Source organism: Rattus norvegicus, chromosome 1, assembly GCF_036323735.1.
Source record: "Rattus norvegicus strain BN/NHsdMcwi chromosome 1, GRCr8, whole genome shotgun sequence".
Classification (NCBI taxonomy): domain Eukaryota; kingdom Metazoa; phylum Chordata; class Mammalia; order Rodentia; family Muridae; genus Rattus; species Rattus norvegicus.
The window spans coordinates 208152125-208169055 of record NC_086019.1 but is presented as its reverse complement, the minus strand read 5'-3'; the positions used below and the strand labels follow the sequence as shown (position 1 = coordinate 208169055).

The 16931-nt window shown below is 42.7% G+C and overlaps 1 protein-coding gene and 1 non-coding gene across 13 annotated transcripts in view; both read left to right on the top strand.

The window, feature by feature from the left end:
- Positions 1–16931, top strand: part of Nap1l4 (nucleosome assembly protein 1-like 4) — a 36493-nt gene that overhangs the window by 6542 nt on the left and 13020 nt on the right. For 11 of the 12 annotated variants that reach the window (NM_001012170.1, XM_006230823.5, XM_006230824.5 and 8 more), the window contains 9 exons: positions 1248–1278; positions 2893–2951; positions 5249–5348; positions 7513–7654; positions 7819–7905; positions 9567–9698; positions 11371–11442; positions 14411–14550; positions 16643–16788. In NM_001012170.1, coding sequence (NP_001012170.1) covers positions 1265–1278; positions 2893–2951; positions 5249–5348; positions 7513–7654; positions 7819–7905; positions 9567–9698; positions 11371–11442; positions 14411–14550; positions 16643–16788 — 892 coding nt within the window. In that variant the 5' untranslated portion in view covers positions 1248–1264. Of the gene's footprint in view, positions 1–1141; positions 1279–2892; positions 2952–5248; positions 5349–7512; positions 7655–7818; positions 7906–9566; positions 9699–11370; positions 11443–14410; positions 14551–16642; positions 16789–16931 lie in introns of all 12 variants that reach the window. The other variant, XM_063268053.1, reaches the window with a different exon arrangement.
- Positions 12064–12190, top strand: Snora54 (small nucleolar RNA, H/ACA box 54). Its single transcript, XR_005500151.1, has one exon. It is a non-coding gene; the product is annotated as a small nucleolar RNA SNORA54 (small nucleolar RNA).

The window sequence follows — 16931 nt, the reverse complement described above, 5'->3', positions numbered from 1 at the left end:
AAATCCCCAACCCCATTAACTGCCTTTTTGGTCATACTGTTTCAATGCAGTGATAGAAACCCTAAGACATGTGACCTGTTTCTGTGCTTTTTGAGTTTGTTTTGAGATGAGGTTTTCTGTGTGTCCCTGACTGGCCTGAACCTCAATATGTAGACACTTGCCTGTGCCTATATCAAATCCTGGGATTAAAGGCATGAACCACCTGCACACATTTTATTTTGAAACAATAAAAACCTAATAGAAGATTCAGCTATTTAACTGTGAAACAGTTGCCTATCACTCTTGCTGGAACTATCTTTCCTGTCTCCTGTTTTCCTAGCAGAAGCATAGCTTTCAGAAGGTCTCATTATGTACACTCTGTGAATGCGAGGGGCTTTGTATAGTTGCCTCAATTCATCATACCCCTTTGAAGTAAGAAGGCTGCCTTAAGATCGGGTATTCTTATAGAGTGGTCATGTTGAGTGTCTCACAGTGTTTTTACAGTGTAGGTGACATAAAAGATAGATTAGCATTCTGTGTATTTATTTGAAAGACAGTTCAAACAATGTGCTTTTGAATTGTTTCAGTAAGTTGCTATGTGGGATCTGTTAGGTTTATTGTAGAGAAAAGGCAGATTAGGATTCTGTTTTCTTATTGTGAAGTCTGGTCACTTTAGTGTCAGTAATAATGCTGTGGATCTAGCTCAGTTTATAGCATGCATGATGTCCTGGTTTTTATACCCAGCCCTGCATAAGCCCAGCATACTGGTGTATACTTGTCCTAGTACTGGGGATGTAGAGGCTGAGGGTCAGATGTGCAGTGCAGGGTCATCAACTATAAAGCAAATGGAAGGCCAGCCTGGGATGGATACATGAGACCTTGTCTCAAAAATAATTTTTTTAAAGCATAAAACCTAGATTCATTTTAATTTTATTTTTTGACATGGTCTCACTGTGTAACCATATTTGTCCAAGAACTCTATGCCTCAAACTTATAGTGATCTGTTTGCATCTGCTCCCCAGTTGTTGAGATTAAAGACATGTACCACAATGTCCAGTAAAAGCTAGATCTTAATTAAGTGTACCTGTCTATGAGATTAGACATGTGACTGCTCATATAACTTCAGGTCACATCAGGACATTTCCATTTCTTTCACTTGCAGAAAGGTCTCAACTGCTACGACTGGTGGCATGCCATCATGGTCTTGGAAGAATAATGCAACATTTTTGTGTATGTGTGAATGTAATTGTGAACTTTCTCATTTGTAGGGGACAAAGGTGTTCAGATGGCAGAAAACAGGTAAGCCAAAATGGACTTTGTTTACTAGACTTCGAAGTTTAGGTAGGGAGCTAGAGCCCACTGTTCTTCAGAAACTAGAATTCAAAGTTTACTAGTTTAAACTTCAAGTGGTAATGTTTTTTTCTCCCTTTTGCTGGCAAAGAAGTTGATCTCAGGACACCACCTGTCTCAGACGAAGTTTCTGTGCGCCCTAGCCTTTAATCCCTATGTCTGTACTGTGGTGAAATTACTGTGACATACCTACCAGGGACCACGGAAAGGGTTTTTAGTGGGATAATCAAGGCCAGTGCTGGTTGACTGTTGTTTTGATTTTTTTTTTTAAGTTGGCATATAAAATAGTAGATTTTTCATACATGTGTGTCATTAATTTTGCTCATAATTGCTCTTCATTTTCCCATAGTTCCCTCTGCTTTCATGTCACAGAGATGCACTATATGGGGTTGTAGAACTTTGTCTTCAGGAAGGTATACGTGACTTTTTGGTAGCCAGTTAGGCCTGTGTTTGTGAAGCCCATTGTTTTGGTGATGCTGCATGGTTGGCAGAGCATTGTGACCATTGTGTCTATTGCACAAGGCCACTTGTGTGCTCTGCTGACCAGAGGGTAGCCTGTTGTTCCAGTGGTGTGGTAAGCACTACAGACCAATTATACAATCAAGAGACTGACTGTCAAAGTAAAAATTAATGGGCTAGAGAGATGGCTCAGTGGTTTAGAATGTGTACCACTTTTGCAAAGACTTAACTTTTTGTTTCCATCACCCATATTAGGCAGCTCACAAACTCCAGTTTGGAGGATCTGATGTCCTGTTCTGGCCTCCATTGGCATTTCACATACCCACATATGGACATATTCATAAACATAATTTTTGTTGTTGGTATTTGTTTTGTTTTTAAGACAGGGTCTTATTGTTCTAGCCCTGGGTAGCATAGAACTCCCTGTGTGCACAAGGATGGCTCAAAATTCTTAGAAATCTACCTGCTTTTCTGTTCCTAAATGTTGGGATTAAAGGTGTATATCATCACACATGGCACATAAAAGTTTGGGGTTTGTTTGTTTTGTTTTGTTTTTTGTTTTTCCTTTTAATTTTAGAGATAAAAATGAGGCAAAGTGTGGTGGTTCACAATTGTCACCCTAGGAAGCCAGGGCTACTGAGTTAGACCCTGTCTGAAAACAGAAAGGGAAAATTAAGAAGTTTTATCAAGGGTTACGGATTAAACCTGTGTGGAGCAGCCTTTGTATTGGGTGTGAGGAAAGGGAGCTGTATGGATGTGATCTTCTTAGATGGGAGGAAGTCTCCTTTAAATAACATGTATGTCCGTGTTGTCTTTTTTGTTTGTTGTCTCCCTACCTCCTTGGGGGACAAGGTCTTATGTCGCTCTATCTGTCCTGAAACTCATTATGTAGACAAGACTGGCCTTGAACTCACAGAGATTAACCTGCCTCTGCCTCCCAAGTGGTGAGATAAAAGGTATGGTGCAGCATGCCTAGCTAGTGTCTTCACCTGACCTGGAGTCTCTTGCTGTACAGATCCCTAATACATTGGATAAACACTGAAAATGCAATTGGTGCTATCTCTGAGAGTCTGTTCATAATACGTTGTAAACTTGTTGTTTTAGTCTTTCAGATGGAGGCCCAGCAGATTCTGTGGAAGCTGCTAAAAATGCCAGTAATACAGGTCAGTGCAATGGATGAAGCAGTGATTATAGAGGGTTTCCATGTGAGACCGGTAGTCTTTTCTCCAGAACCACTGTTAACAATAATTACAGTAACAGTAATGTATTTCTGTCTCAGAGAAAAATGAGCATTTCATTTAGTAATTCATTTAGAAATTCAGCTTCATGAAAAAGAACACAGTCTCATTCACTGGCTCTCACATGACCTGGGTGTCAGAATGTTAACTAGGCTTGCACCCAACTTTCCTGCTAATTTTGAAGCAAAACCTAGATGTATTGTTCTGTATGTAAATTAACATGCACATATGATTAAATACATATACACAATAATGATAAAATGAAAAAAAAAAACCTTAATCTGTCTCTGAGTCAGGTATGCAGACCATGATAAGTGTAATTCCAGCACTTAGGAGTCCAAGCAGGAGGGTCTTAAGTTCCAGGTGGGCCTGGATTGTATGAGAGGGGAATTGTTCAACTCCATCACCTAGTGAAGGACAGTTCCTACTCTCTCGGTGTCTCCTTAGGTTCTAAATAATAGTTCAGTGTTATAAGTTCAAAACAAAGGCATGTGAGAAGGAGGTCAGAGGACTTTTTACAGATAGCTTTGGGTGGGGGAAGGACTTTCCAGGAAGAGGGCATTCTGGGGAGAGCCATCTCTTTGGACTAAGTGGGTGGATGCTTTAGAAGCTAATCGTGTCCTTGTCCCTGGCTTCTAAACACCAATGGGACTGGAGAGCAAGGTGTAACCAGAGTTAATTACCAACCCCTGAAAGTTGGTAGTCAATGATCTGAGAGGCCTAGGGTGTAGTTGGCTATAGGCAGGAACCTCTGACTATCACCACCAATGCTGGGGTGATTAACAAAGATACTTTTTTTTGTTTTGTTTTGAGACGAAGATACTTTTTTTTGTTTTGTTTTGTTTTGTTTCTTTGTGTAACCCTGGCTTTTCCTAGAGATGGCTATATAGACCAGACTGGCCTCAAATTCAGATCTACCTGCCTCTGCCTTCCAACAACCCCCCCCCCATACTTTTTTTTTTTTTTTTTTTTTTTTTTTTTTTTGGTTCTTTTTTTTCCGGAGCTGGGGACCGAACCCAGGGCCTTGCAGTTGCTAGGCAAGCGCTCTACCGCTGAGCTAAATCCCGAACCCCGATACTTTTAAGATACAAGTCACTAGGGGTTGGGGATTTAGCTCAGTGGTAGAGCGCTTGCCTAGCAGGCGCAAGGCCCTGGGTTCGATCCCCACCTCAAAAAAAAAAAAAAAAGATACAAGTCTCTAACAAGTATGTTACTATATATAGAAATTAGGAACAAAGATAAGTAGACATGTGTTGGGGATTTAAATACTTGTTTATTTTAAAGCAAATGTGGTCTGAGGTAGTCTTATCTGGACCCAACACAAGCCTCTTTTCTTATACTGAATGCCGGCTTAAAAAGCACTGGGGGGCTGGGCTGGAGAGATGGCTCAGCAGTTAAGAGCACCGACTGCTCTTCTCAAGGTCCTGAGTTCAATTCCTAGCAACCACATGGTGGCTCACAACCATCTGTAATGGGGTTGGGTGTGTCTGAAGACAGCTACAGTGTGCTTATATACATTAAGTAAATAAATAAATATTTAAAAAAAAAAAGCACTGGGGGGGCTGAGGGGATGGGTAGAGAAATGGCTCAGTGGTTAAGTAAGTTTAAGTGCTCTTCCAGAGGTCCTGAGTTCAATTCCCAGCAACCACATGGTGGCTCACAACCATCTGTAATGGGATTGCCCTCTTCTGGTGTCTGAAAACAGCTACAGTGTACTCACATACATGAGTAGTACTAGGGTACTACTCTTTTGTTTGTTTTCTGAGATATCCCTGTGTACCCCTGGCTGTCCTGGAACTCATTATGTAGTCTAGGCTGCCCCCAGAATTCAGATTGTTTTCCTCTCCTTCCTCAGTGCTGGGATTAGCAACCTGTGTCACTGTACTCAATTAGGAATATATTTCCAACAGACATTTGTGGTAATAAGGATTGAATCCCAGGGCTTCATGTGGTAGGCAAGTACTGCACTACTGAGTTACAGTCCAGCTCTCTTGTGTTTTTTGTGTGTGTGTGTGTGTGTGTGTGTGTGTGTGTGTGTGTGTGTGTGTGTGTGTGTGTTTTGTTTTTTTTTTTTTTTTTTGTTTTGTTTTTTTGAGATAAGGTATTGGCATGGCATTTCCTTGCTCAGCTTTTTGAACTTGGGTTGACAAGCCTGAGTGGGGTCCATGTTGGTGTTTGGGTTCTTGGCTTCTAAGTAACTTTTCATTTCCAACTCCTCATAGAAAAACTCACAGACCAGGTGATGCAGAACCCACAAGTGCTGGCAGCTTTGCAGGAACGTCTTGACAACGTCTCTCACACTCCATCTAGTTACATAGAAACGTAAGTATATAGCCAGTCAAACAGCAGAACAAACTGCAAGTGTGGTTTTCATAGCTCAGGAGCAGCTCATCTTGTCTGCTTGGTAGTGCACAGTGCCACCATGTGGCTGGTAGAGGACTCGGCTAATAAGCTAGAGTGCTCTCTGGCCAACTGTAGGACACCTGTACCTTTAACATTTACCCTTGTCAGGAGGCCTGTGTCCTGGCTCTGTTGTATGGTAGAAATGAGAAGCATTGCTTCTCAGGGCCTCCCTGTCTGCCTTCTGGAAGAGATGAACCACCTCGAACTCCATGTCCTGTTGGGTATGGCTTAGCTGTTACATTAGGAGGAGACACCACATATTTCCTGTGTCCATTTAGAAGCCTTTATTTACTCTACTCAGTGAATACAGTTTGTTTGGTGGAGTAGGTGGTAGGATGTAGTTAGGGAGTTGAGAGTGGTGTCTGGTTTTTTAGTTTTGCTCACTGGGACAGAGGTACAGGGTGATGATATCTTGTGAGAACACAGCTTCACATATTTGTTGGGTCAGCACTGGCTGTTTATGTGGGACCTGTATGGCATTACTTTTTGGGTTTTAATTTAAACAATTTTATAGGTTAAATTCTTTTTTCTTTCATATTTTGGTTTTTCAAGACGGCTTCTCTGTAGCCCTGGCTATCCTGGAACTTGCTCCAGAGACTAGACTGGCTTCAGAACTCAGAGATCCACCTGCCTCTGGCATGTGTGTTCTGGGACTAAAGGCATGTGCCACTACTGCCCTGCATGGTTTTTGTTTTGTTTGTGTGTTTGTTTTTTTCTTTTGATTTTAGGAGTGCTCATACAAACAAAGAGAAAAACTCTGGAATAGAGGCAAAGAAACTCATAGTTGGTGTGATTAGGAGAGAGAATTCTATGAAGGTGCCTATAGACTTCATGTCTGTTCAGTTCCAGCATCAGGTCCCACATTGTTTGAGTCCTTATCAGCTAGACTACGTCTGGTCCTTGTTTGGGAGTTCTGCTTTTGCTCTTTATTATTTCATCCTGTTGTGTATGTATAGAGGTCAGAAGACAGTTTAAAGGAGTTGTTTTTCCCATCCTACCTTGTAAATTCTTAAGGGGCCTAACTCCTCAGGTCATTAGGCTTGGTAGTAAGTGTTCTTACTCACTCAGCCGTTTCTTTTGTTGGGTTTTGTCTATTTTAAATTACGAGTGTATATGTGTGTGCATGCAGACTAGAGTGCAGATGCACATAGAAGCCAGAGGCATCTGATTTCATTAGAGTTTTAGGTAGTTCTCAACTACCTAAACTCAACATGAGTGCTAGGAACTGAACTCAGATCTTCTGTAAAAGCGACAAGTAGTGTTGAGCCATCTCTCCAGCCCCAATCTTTGGGTTTTTGAAAGATAAAATTGTGTATGATGGCCTAGTCTGTTCTTGAATTTACTGTGTAGCCAAGGCTAGTTAGCCTTGAACATTTGATCCTTCTACATCCACTTCTCAAGATTATAGTTGCATAACACCTTGCCTGGATTCCCACCTATTTTGTTTTTCGTGTATGTGTGTGTGTGTCTGTGGTGTTTGTGGGTGTATGTGTCTGTGTGTGGTGGGAATTGGACCAAAGGCTATCTGCATATTAGCTTAGTGTTCTACCTGTGACCTACACTTTTCCTCCTTGGTCTTTGTGTAGCCCAGAATAGCATTCAACTTCTGCTACTCTTATTGTTGTAGCCTCCTACATGGTGGAATTGCAAGTATACTCTTTTTTTGTTTTTCTTTTGTTTTTTGTTTTGTTTGTTTGTTTGTTTTCCATCATCAGTTTGGTTGGGACAAGAGATCAATTTTATTTTTATAAACTGATCCCACATTTCTGCTTTTGGTATATTATGAGATTGAGTCCTTTTTTTTTTTTTCTTTTTTTTTTTCTTTTTTTTTTAAAATATGGCCTCTCTACATATCCCTGACTTGTCAAGTAATGGAGCTGGGTTTGTGCTCACAGAGAATCCATCTACCTCTGCTGGACTTAAAGGCATGTACCACCTTACCCAGCAAGCAGTCCATTCTTTTCTGTTGGCTTGTTTGCAAGTAGGGTTGTAGTAGCTCTTTCTAGTCAGGATGCTTATTGTATGTGTATATGTAGTTATTTGCTGGCTGGCACCAGGTGTTTTAATTCCTGTTCTCTCGTAGTTTACCTAAAGCTGTCAAAAGAAGAATTAATGCTCTGAAGCAGCTCCAGGTGAGGTGTGCGCACATAGAAGCTAAGTTCTACGAGGAAGTTCATGACCTGGAGAGGAAGTATGCAGCCTTGTACCAGCCTCTATTTGATAAGGTGCGTGCTGTTAATGTGCTTGCCTTGTGTAGTAAACTCCTGTGGGGTGAGACACGGTACCACCTAGGGAATTTGTGACTCTTTTCAGAGGCCTGTGTAAACATTTTAGCTTTTGAGTTTGCAGAGAGCCTAATGTGCTGATGGCCTCTTGGCTTTTTATGTAGAGAAGAGAATTCATCACTGGTGACGTGGAGCCCACAGATGCAGAGTCAGCGTGGCACAGTGAGAATGAGGAGGATGACAAGTTGGCTGTAAGTTTCTATTGTATAGTGTTGTTTAATCCCAGCTATTTTTGTGGTATTGGGAGATAACTCAAGGGCTTGTTCCACTTCATGGTTTCCATCCACAAAGCTTTGTGGAGTGGGACTTGGGTAGTCCCTTCCCTCCACTGAGTGTACGGGTTTGTGGTGACACCATAGCATCTGAGGCAGTGTGGTCAGTTATCAAGACAAGTGAGTTATGACCCCTTCTCAGTGGTCTGTGCAGCATAGGATTGGAATATAGATCAAGCAGGCACTAATTGATAGTAGTGTGGGAGACGTGGTGGAATATGACTTTACCCCAGCATTAGAGAAACAGGCAGACACATTTCTTGAGTTCCAGGCCAGTGTGGCTACATAATGAGATCCTGTCTCTAGAACAAAGCTAATCGGTGGGAGTCCAAGGCTTGAAGAGCTACAGGTTACAATGGGTGGGAGCTGCACATCTTTCTCCTCAGTGGGGAGGAAAACACATGTAGAAAGGGGCCATCTGGAGCCTTAGGCTGCTTATCCTCACTCTGTCTTTAGACTAATGGGTAACTGAATGACCAGCGTCATGACATTCTATCCATTTTCTATGACAGTCTCATCCACATACCATGAAATTCTGGCATGGTACAAGGTTAATTTTAACTTGTATCCTGGTGCCTTGTTTGCTTTGTTTATTTGTTTGTTTAATTAAAAGGTACTATAGATGTAACCCAGAGGCTCACAAGCAAAAGGCAAGTTTTCTACCACTGAGTTACACCAAAGCCCGTCTGCCTAATTTTGTGTTTAGATAACAGATAGCCTTGATTCAGTAGAACTATCTTTCAGTGATCTTTTCTGAAATATGTTTAATTTTTATGGTTATATATAATGCCTTTTTTTTAAAAAATGGTTTCATTATGTAATCTTGGCCAACATGGAGCTCACTGTGCAGACTAGGCTGGCCTTATACTCATAGATGGCATATACCACCACACCTGGCCAGTGTTCTGCTTTCAGACATTGGCAGAACTTGGTTGAAGCTGTGGTTTTGCATTAGTTTGTTCCTAATCATCCAAGAAAAGACCCATTTTGGTGGTTTAAATATCTTTGCATGTTGTTCTGACATAACAGGCTATCGTGACAAGCATTCTGAATTCATTTGCTTCAGCTTCCTTTAGCCTACCTTCTTCCTGAGGCTATTACAAGTCTCTCTTCCATGGTACTGCATGGCCTATCTGATCACAATGCTGGTGTTTGTCTGCATGCTCTGTTTCCTAGGAACTGCAAATCCACGTTGCTGAACAGTTGATTACAGTGCTGCTGCAGCAAATAGGTTTTCTTGGGGTTTGTGTGCTTGCTTTGTTTGTTTGTGAGACTGCCTTGGCTGGCCTGGAACTTGGTATATAGACAAGGCTGCCCTCAAATTATGGCAGTCTTTCTGCCTCTGCCTCTCAAGTGCTGCAATAACAGCTATCAACTACCATACCCAGACTGAATTTGGGTTTTCTTCACATTTGTGGTAATGGATGTGACGTCATACATGTGTCTGCTAGAAGTTACTGTAGTTTTCTTCCGTGTATGATGATAGGAAGCTCACCAAGCATAAAATAATTACAGTAAGTTCTTGAACTGTGTTAAATTTTGATTTCATTGACTTTTTTAAAAAAAAATCTGTTTTATAGGGAGATATGAAGAATAAGGTAGTCATAGCTGAGAAAGAAGCAGCAGCGGTGGAAGAGCTGAACCCCAAAGGCATCCCTGAGTTCTGGTTTACCATCTTCAGAAATGTGGACATGCTTAGCGAACTGGTGCAGGTGAGAGGCTTCTGCCTGCTGAGCAGGTGGGCTTGGGGAGACTGGAGTGATGCACAACTCTTGTAGAATGTTAAAGGATTGGCCGCTTGTAGTTGTACACTGCTTACCTGGGTGCTGCTGAGAGGTTCTTTAAGATGAATACAAAGTCTCCTTTTTGGGGACTGGCACTTGGGCAGCAACCCTGATCCCTAGGGGAGAGACCTTTGTTGGAGGGAGCCGAATTTTCTTTGGCAGTTCTTGGCAAGGCTGACAATTCTGCCCACACCAGAGCTTGAGAGGCTGTCTCCTGTACCTCCCTTAGGGAGGGAATCTGGGGAGAGGTGTTTTCAGAATCTGCTCACATGATCCATATATGCCCCAGGGTGGCTTATAGTCTTCTTTGACTTTATGGGATGGGAAGTGTGCAAAAGGGGGAGAGGGTGAGTCAGGTTAATGGGGACAGTTGTGTTTTCTTCTGTGGTTCTGGGTGTTGTTGCTCACACTGCTGGGTGGGGATAAACCAAGTAAAACTCGGTTGTAATGAGGTGGAGTTTCCAATGTAGTATTTAGGTACTAGACTGCCTAGTTCTGGGTGTCACTCTTATTGTATGTGTAGTCTGGCCAGCTTTCTGGCAGCTCTGTGAGGGATGGAGGCATAGGCCTTGCTGGTAATGTTGCTTTGCTTTTGGAGAGAGTGTTGGTATTTCAATGGAGTATATGTGCGTGTGTTTATTCTCAGATCTCCATATTGGTTCTCATTTGATATTCAGATATCCTGTTTGATGTAGCAATAGATACATGATAGACTGCTGGGCTGGCCATTAAGATCGGTTACCTAGTGTGGCAGACATACTGGTGTAGAGCTCCATGCACCTTCATCAGTGTCAGATGTGACTGCTTTTGGTGTGGCCTATTTCCAGAACTATCTTTTGATCTTTTTTTTTTCCCCCTGTTAAATACCTAATAGATATGGTTTGTTTTTATTCTGTGATGTCAAAAAACCTCAAAATTAGGACGTTGTCTTTAGTGGGCTTAGCTCTTAGAGGTTTGGAACCTTAAATTCTGGGACTCAATGGCAACCCCAGGGTGAATGAATTAATCTAACCTGTAAGTAGTGTGTCGTTGTGAGAATCCAAGTCTTCATTCCTTTAGCTTTTTCTCATGTAGGCTTTCTACCATACAAGTCTAAGCAATAGTCATTGTAAATCAGAGTAGTGGGAGTCATTGGCTCCTGTATGTTAGGCTTTGAAATATTCTTTGTTCTTATAGAAATGACATACGCAGATTTGGGATATTAATTGTCCTTGGCTAGTCCTGTGCAGGAAGACCAGCAACTCATTTAGCCATGTCTACTGATGCCAAGCCTTTTACTTTGTCATTTTAGATGTTGGGGGCCAGAAGTTTTGGTTGGTGTGACACTGTGCCAACTGCAGTGTCAAGTGGTGGCAGGCGAGCCTGGGACTTGCCTGTAGCCAGCATTGATTACATTCTAGACAGGTGGCAGCTGGTTCTTGGCATGTTGTTGCTACCACCAGAGATACATAGTGATCAGATTTGCATTGCTTTCCAGAAGTTATTGCTGGACAAAGACAGGATGCCAATAGGGACAAGTACCCAACATCTGGGACACATGCCGCTGTGATTGCCATGAGGTGTGGACTGTTGTTCAGGGTTCTCTCTCTCTCTTTGTTAGGAATATGATGAACCAATCTTGAAACACCTGCAGGATATTAAAGTGAAGTTTTCAGACCCTGGACAACCTATGGTGAGTAGTGACCAAATTCCTTATTGATTGACTAAGGTGCAAAAGATTTGATTCTTGTCACTCAAATTTGGGCATCCCTGAGGATGCCTGCTCATTAGACTTCTCTTGCTGCTGCAGTTGGTAATGGGCACATTTGGCTAGTAATACAGACCATATCATGTCCCAAGACTGGGCGGCCAGCTGGATATAGGCTAGCGCCGAGTTGACCTTGGTTTGACTGCTGTGCTGTGGTTATTACCTGGTCAGCCTCTGATTTTCTGTTTGGTGGAGATGATAGACACCATACTTTTCCTAGGTGTCACATGGAGAAGGCAGCAGGACGTGGTGGTATGAGCTTGTAATCCCAGGAGGGAGGTGGATTACTTGATTATGGGAGTCAGAAGCAGCCTGAGTTACAGCACAGTAAGATCCCTTCTTAAAAGAATGGCAAGAACATACACAAATAAACATGAACAACACTGATTCAGATATCCAGATACTAAGAAAAGTAACCTCCCTGGGTTTTGCCTAAAATAACCAATGTAGATGTGACCGAAACTACCCCAAAACAGCTTCAAACATGGGAGGGGGTCTGGCCTCTGGGAAGATGGGCTTAGCCTAGGCTACGCACCTTCTACTCAGAAGCACTGTTCGTAACCTGTCAGTCTTGCTGTGGCTGACGGGTTCCATTCCAGTGCTACAGGATTTCCAGTGACACATGACTGACTGGCTGGCTAGTGGCTTTCAGTTTCAGGTCTTGGAGACATATACTCTTAAGAGGAGATAGTAGGCAAGGGATCTTGAGGGAAGAAGCTAGAGGTTTTTGTCTTCTCACTTCTCCCCCAGGCCCTGGTTAATAGGTGGAGATAGGACAATGGGTGGGATTTCTGTATCACAGTCCTTGGGGCAGCTGTATACACCCCATCCCTCTTTCTTTATAAAAGTTAACATTCAGCTGTCAACTCTGAAGATGGGGCCAGTGTGTTTGCTGCCTCTCTTGGCCAGGGGCTGTGTGTGGCCACAGAAGCTCCTTCCCACCCAAAGCTCTGGCTGTGCTGCCTGATCTCTGCCTTTCCTGAGCAGGCAGATTGGAGATTCTCCATGGTGTTTTACTTTCAGTTCATCCAGATTAAATTGTACTTTTGCCTTCATATGAATTATTTCATTGTGTGAGTTAGGATCTTGTTGTGTAGCCTGGGCTAACTCAGAATATAGACTGAGCTGACTTCAAAGTTGTGGCCCTCTTGCCTCTGCTGCTCATGCTCTGGAATTACAGGCATATGCTACCTTGGCTGGCTGGGTTTGGTTTTTGTTTTGTTTTTGAGATAAACTATTCACACTATTATCTCAGGCAGGCCTGAAAATCATGGCAATCTCCCCCTCCCTCAGCCTTCCAGGTGCTTATTAGAATATAAAGCAGGAGCCCACCTACTCTCAGCTAGGTCCGATTTTTTTTTTTTTCCTTTTTAGTAGCCTATTTGCTTTCTGAGGACTGTTTCCATCCATTCCCAGCCAATCTTATCTTCTCTGCGTGTAGTTGAGGCTGTACTCCTTGCTGGGGCAAGGGTTACTGTGAGCATGATGAGCTAGGATAGGTGTTGAAGTTAGGCTCAGTTCTTCCTTCTAGCTCCATGTTCCCAGAAGTAAGACTTAGACTCAAAAAATATTTATAAATACCTTGGCCATATAGTTCTAGTTAGGCTCTTCTCTGACTAGATACAACTTAAAATATCACATTCATCCCAGCGTACATTCTGCCGGGTGGCTCTGGTTACCTGCGCTCAGGTACCATGCATCCGTCTCATCACATTTTCCTGGTCAGTCTCCCGCCTGTCTCTATCCCAGAATCCTTTCTTTCATGGATGTCCCACCTCTATTTCCTGTCTAAGCCATAGGACATAGGCTTTTTTAAGTGACAGGTGATGCATTCATACAACACACAAGAATATTCTCTCCACCAGAGTGGATTGTACTCCCAACACCACCACCCCCCCAAAAAAAATCATAGATGATTATTATGGGGAATCTTCAAAACATAAACAGGCTAATGCAGAGAGCTTGCACAGATCTCTCACCTTCTGGTGTTGTTTCCTTTTTGAATTCTGGGTAGAGTGAGCACAGTAAAGAAAGCAAAGCTGCCTCTTGAGGGGCTCCTTATTCTGTGAGAGTCCTTCCCAGCTGGGAAAGTATATGTGTTTGTGCTCCAGCTCATAGACAAGCAGGGGCAAATCCATTGTGTCTTGATAACCAACTCTTACTGTGGGTCAAAGGAGGTGTGTCTGTTTCTCTTTATGAGTAAGTTGAGGGTGAATCATATCACCCTAAAATTTCTCGGGTAGAGTGAATTCCCAAAATCAAGCTATTAGATCAGGCACATTTAATTCTTTTGGTTACATGAATAGGCATATGTCCCAGAGCACTGCCCAGTCCACAGAGGTTTGTGTTTTGGTACATTTTGCCTCAGAAAAGCACATCTTGCTTGTTTTTGTTGTTTTGTTTCTGTTTTTTTTTTTTTAAACCAGGTTTCTGTGCAGCCCTGTCTGGCTTGAACTCAGATCTGCCTGCCTCTGCCTCCCAAGCACTAGAATTAAAGATGTGCATCACCACTCCCTGTTTTCTTTCTTTTTTATTTATTTATTTTTTTTTGTTTACATATTTGTGAATTGGCTGGGTTTTTTTTTCCTTACTGCCACTGGACTTGATAGGCCTGTTTTTTGCAAATATTGTCTGCCTGTGTACACTCTAACGTACTGTGCAGCTTCAAGGAGCAGCTGACTGTCCTATTTACTTCCCACGAAGGATCCTGTTAGCACTCACTGCAAGGCACAGAATCTGATCAGATTTCATACATAGAGGGACTGGTGCAAGGCGGGGCTGCCGGTGTTAGTTTTAATAGGAAGGCCTGCAGCCTATGTAATATGTTATGAGTTGGTTCCTTAAGTTCTTTGTGCAGATGTTAGGTGGTTCTTACTTTGGATTTTTGCTTCAGTCTTTTGTGCTAGAGTTTCACTTTGAACCCAACGACTACTTCACCAATCCTGTCCTGACGAAAACATACAAGATGAAATCAGAGCCAGACAAGGCCGACCCTTTTTCTTTCGAAGGTCCTGAAATTGTGGACTGTGATGGGTAAGAACATGTCTTTCTGCAACAAAAGCAGTAATGGTTTTGAATTTTAAAATGAAGAGTCAGGCTGAGTCAGGGTGCATGGGAGTTCAAGACCAGGCTCTGCTGCACAGCAAGATCTGTGTACAACAAAGAAAAAGATCAAAAATGGGAATGATGTAAAAGTCTTAGGGGCCAGAGAGATAGATGGCTGTGTAATCATAAGGTTCAGAGTACTTCTAAAACAAATCATATATTTTTACCCCAGCTTTGAGGGTGCAGAGGACAGAAAGATTGCTGGGAGTTGTGGGCGTCCAGCCTCGTCAAGAAAACAGGAACCCTGGGTTTAGGAAGACCCTGCTTCAAAGGATTGAATGAGAGGGTTAGGGGAGGACACCTGAAACCCTCTTCTGCCTGGCATCTGGCATGTATGCAGAGGCCTGACATGCATGCACACACACACACACACACACACACACACACACACACACACACACACAATTTGTACTTTCAGCTATACAGAAATAAATTTTTTTCGTTTGAGACAGGGTTTCTCTGTCACAGAACTCCCTCTGTAAACCAGGCTGACCTTGAACACAGAGATCCACTTGTCTCTGCTGCCTGAGTGCTGGATTAAAGGCGTGTGTACCACCACCCAGCAATAATTTTTTAAAAAAAAATATATTTTAAAGTCTGGAACCACTTAAAAGCCCTCAGATATTGTGTACAGTAGCTTATAGTTGGGAAGCTACAATGTGAACATGGCCAAAACTGGAAAGTGTATTGTCTCTTAAGGTTCAGATAAACTTGCAAGCCCATCCTCAGTTTCTGTTTGGGACCAGGCTTTGAATTCTTTAGATAACCAGAAATTGAAGGGTTTTGTTTGTTTTTTTGAGGATACTGGAGATTAAACCCAGGACCTTTTCATAGAAGACCAAGTGCTCTCCCACAGGCTTGTGTTCTCGGCCCCAAGTTTTCTTAAGATTTATTTTTATTTAGTGTGTATGAGTGTTGTGTCTGCATGTGTATCTGTATCTGTACCACATGCATGTGGTGCCCACGGAGGTTGAGAGACATCAGATGCTCTGAAATTGGAATTGAGGGTGATTGTGATACCACTGTGGTTGTTGGGAAGCAAATACTGGTCTTTTGAACCATTTCTCTAGCCCACCCTGAAGTGTTTTTGGATTGTTTTTGAGACAGGGTGCATTAGGTAGCTCTGGCTTGCCTAAAAAACTTGCTTGCTCTATAGATTAGGCTGAACTTAGATATCCACCTGCCTCTGCTTCCGGAATACTAGGATTAAAGACTGCCACACCGTTGTGTCCAGCAAAGCCCCAAACTCTTAAGAGCAAAAGTATTTGTTGAATGGTGAAGTTCAAACTATGTCACAGTCCACTGACAGCTTTAGAATATGGCACCGAATTTGCTACCTGATAAATGACAGTGTTGGTTTCTAGACCACTCGGTAGAGATACAATTTGAAGGTGACTCATGGTTATATCTCACTGTTTGAGAAAGTGACTGTTGAACTTACTAGAACCAGCTCAGTGTTGTTAAGGTCACTAAATGATTTTGGGCTTTATTAAAGTCCTACTTGATTCAAAGGCTTGGAGTATTAAGGGTTAGGTTAGGAAAGATCTTTTACCAGGGCCAGTCTGTCATGTAGAAGGCTTGACTTTTCCATGTGTTCGTGAGCAAACATAATTCAGCTACCACCAGAAGTGAGACAGTGGCCCCTACTGTCCTCTTCACATAGTTGATTTCTGAGTTGGGGTGCATGAGTGCTTACCCTAGATGTGCTCAGATGTAGCAGGTGGTGAGTTCTTGAGCATTCTGTGGACTTGACAGGGCTTGCACAGAAGATAGTTCAGAGTCCTTACGGACTACTGTGGAAGAGTACAGCTGTCATCTCAGAGCTGTAAGGCTTTAGATTATTGGTTATCCCAGGATGGCTAGCTCTTGTTAAGTTGCCATACAGATGGACTTTGGGGTTTTTTTCCCTGGTTTGCAGATGAGTGGTCTCAGATGTTCCATAGGGCTCTGGCTTCCTTCCTTGATAGTGGTGGAATTTCTCTTAGGGCAGGTGTCTAAAACAGCTGCCTTGTTCCTGCAGGTGTACAATAGACTGGAAGAAAGGAAAAAATGTCACAGTCAAAACAATCAAGAAAAAACAGAAGCACAAGGGCCGGGGCACTGTACGAACCATCACCAAGCAAGTGCCCAATGAGTCCTTCTTCAACTTCTTCAGTCCCCTGAAAGGTGGGCAGGGGCAGCTCTGTGTGCTGTGTGAAATTGTGCCGTTCCCTCATATTTGGTTAGCTCTTAGAAGTTGTATGTGCACCTCAGGAGAGGATGACCACTTTTCTGGGCATGTCAGCTTTCTAGGCAGGAGGCAGGCACAG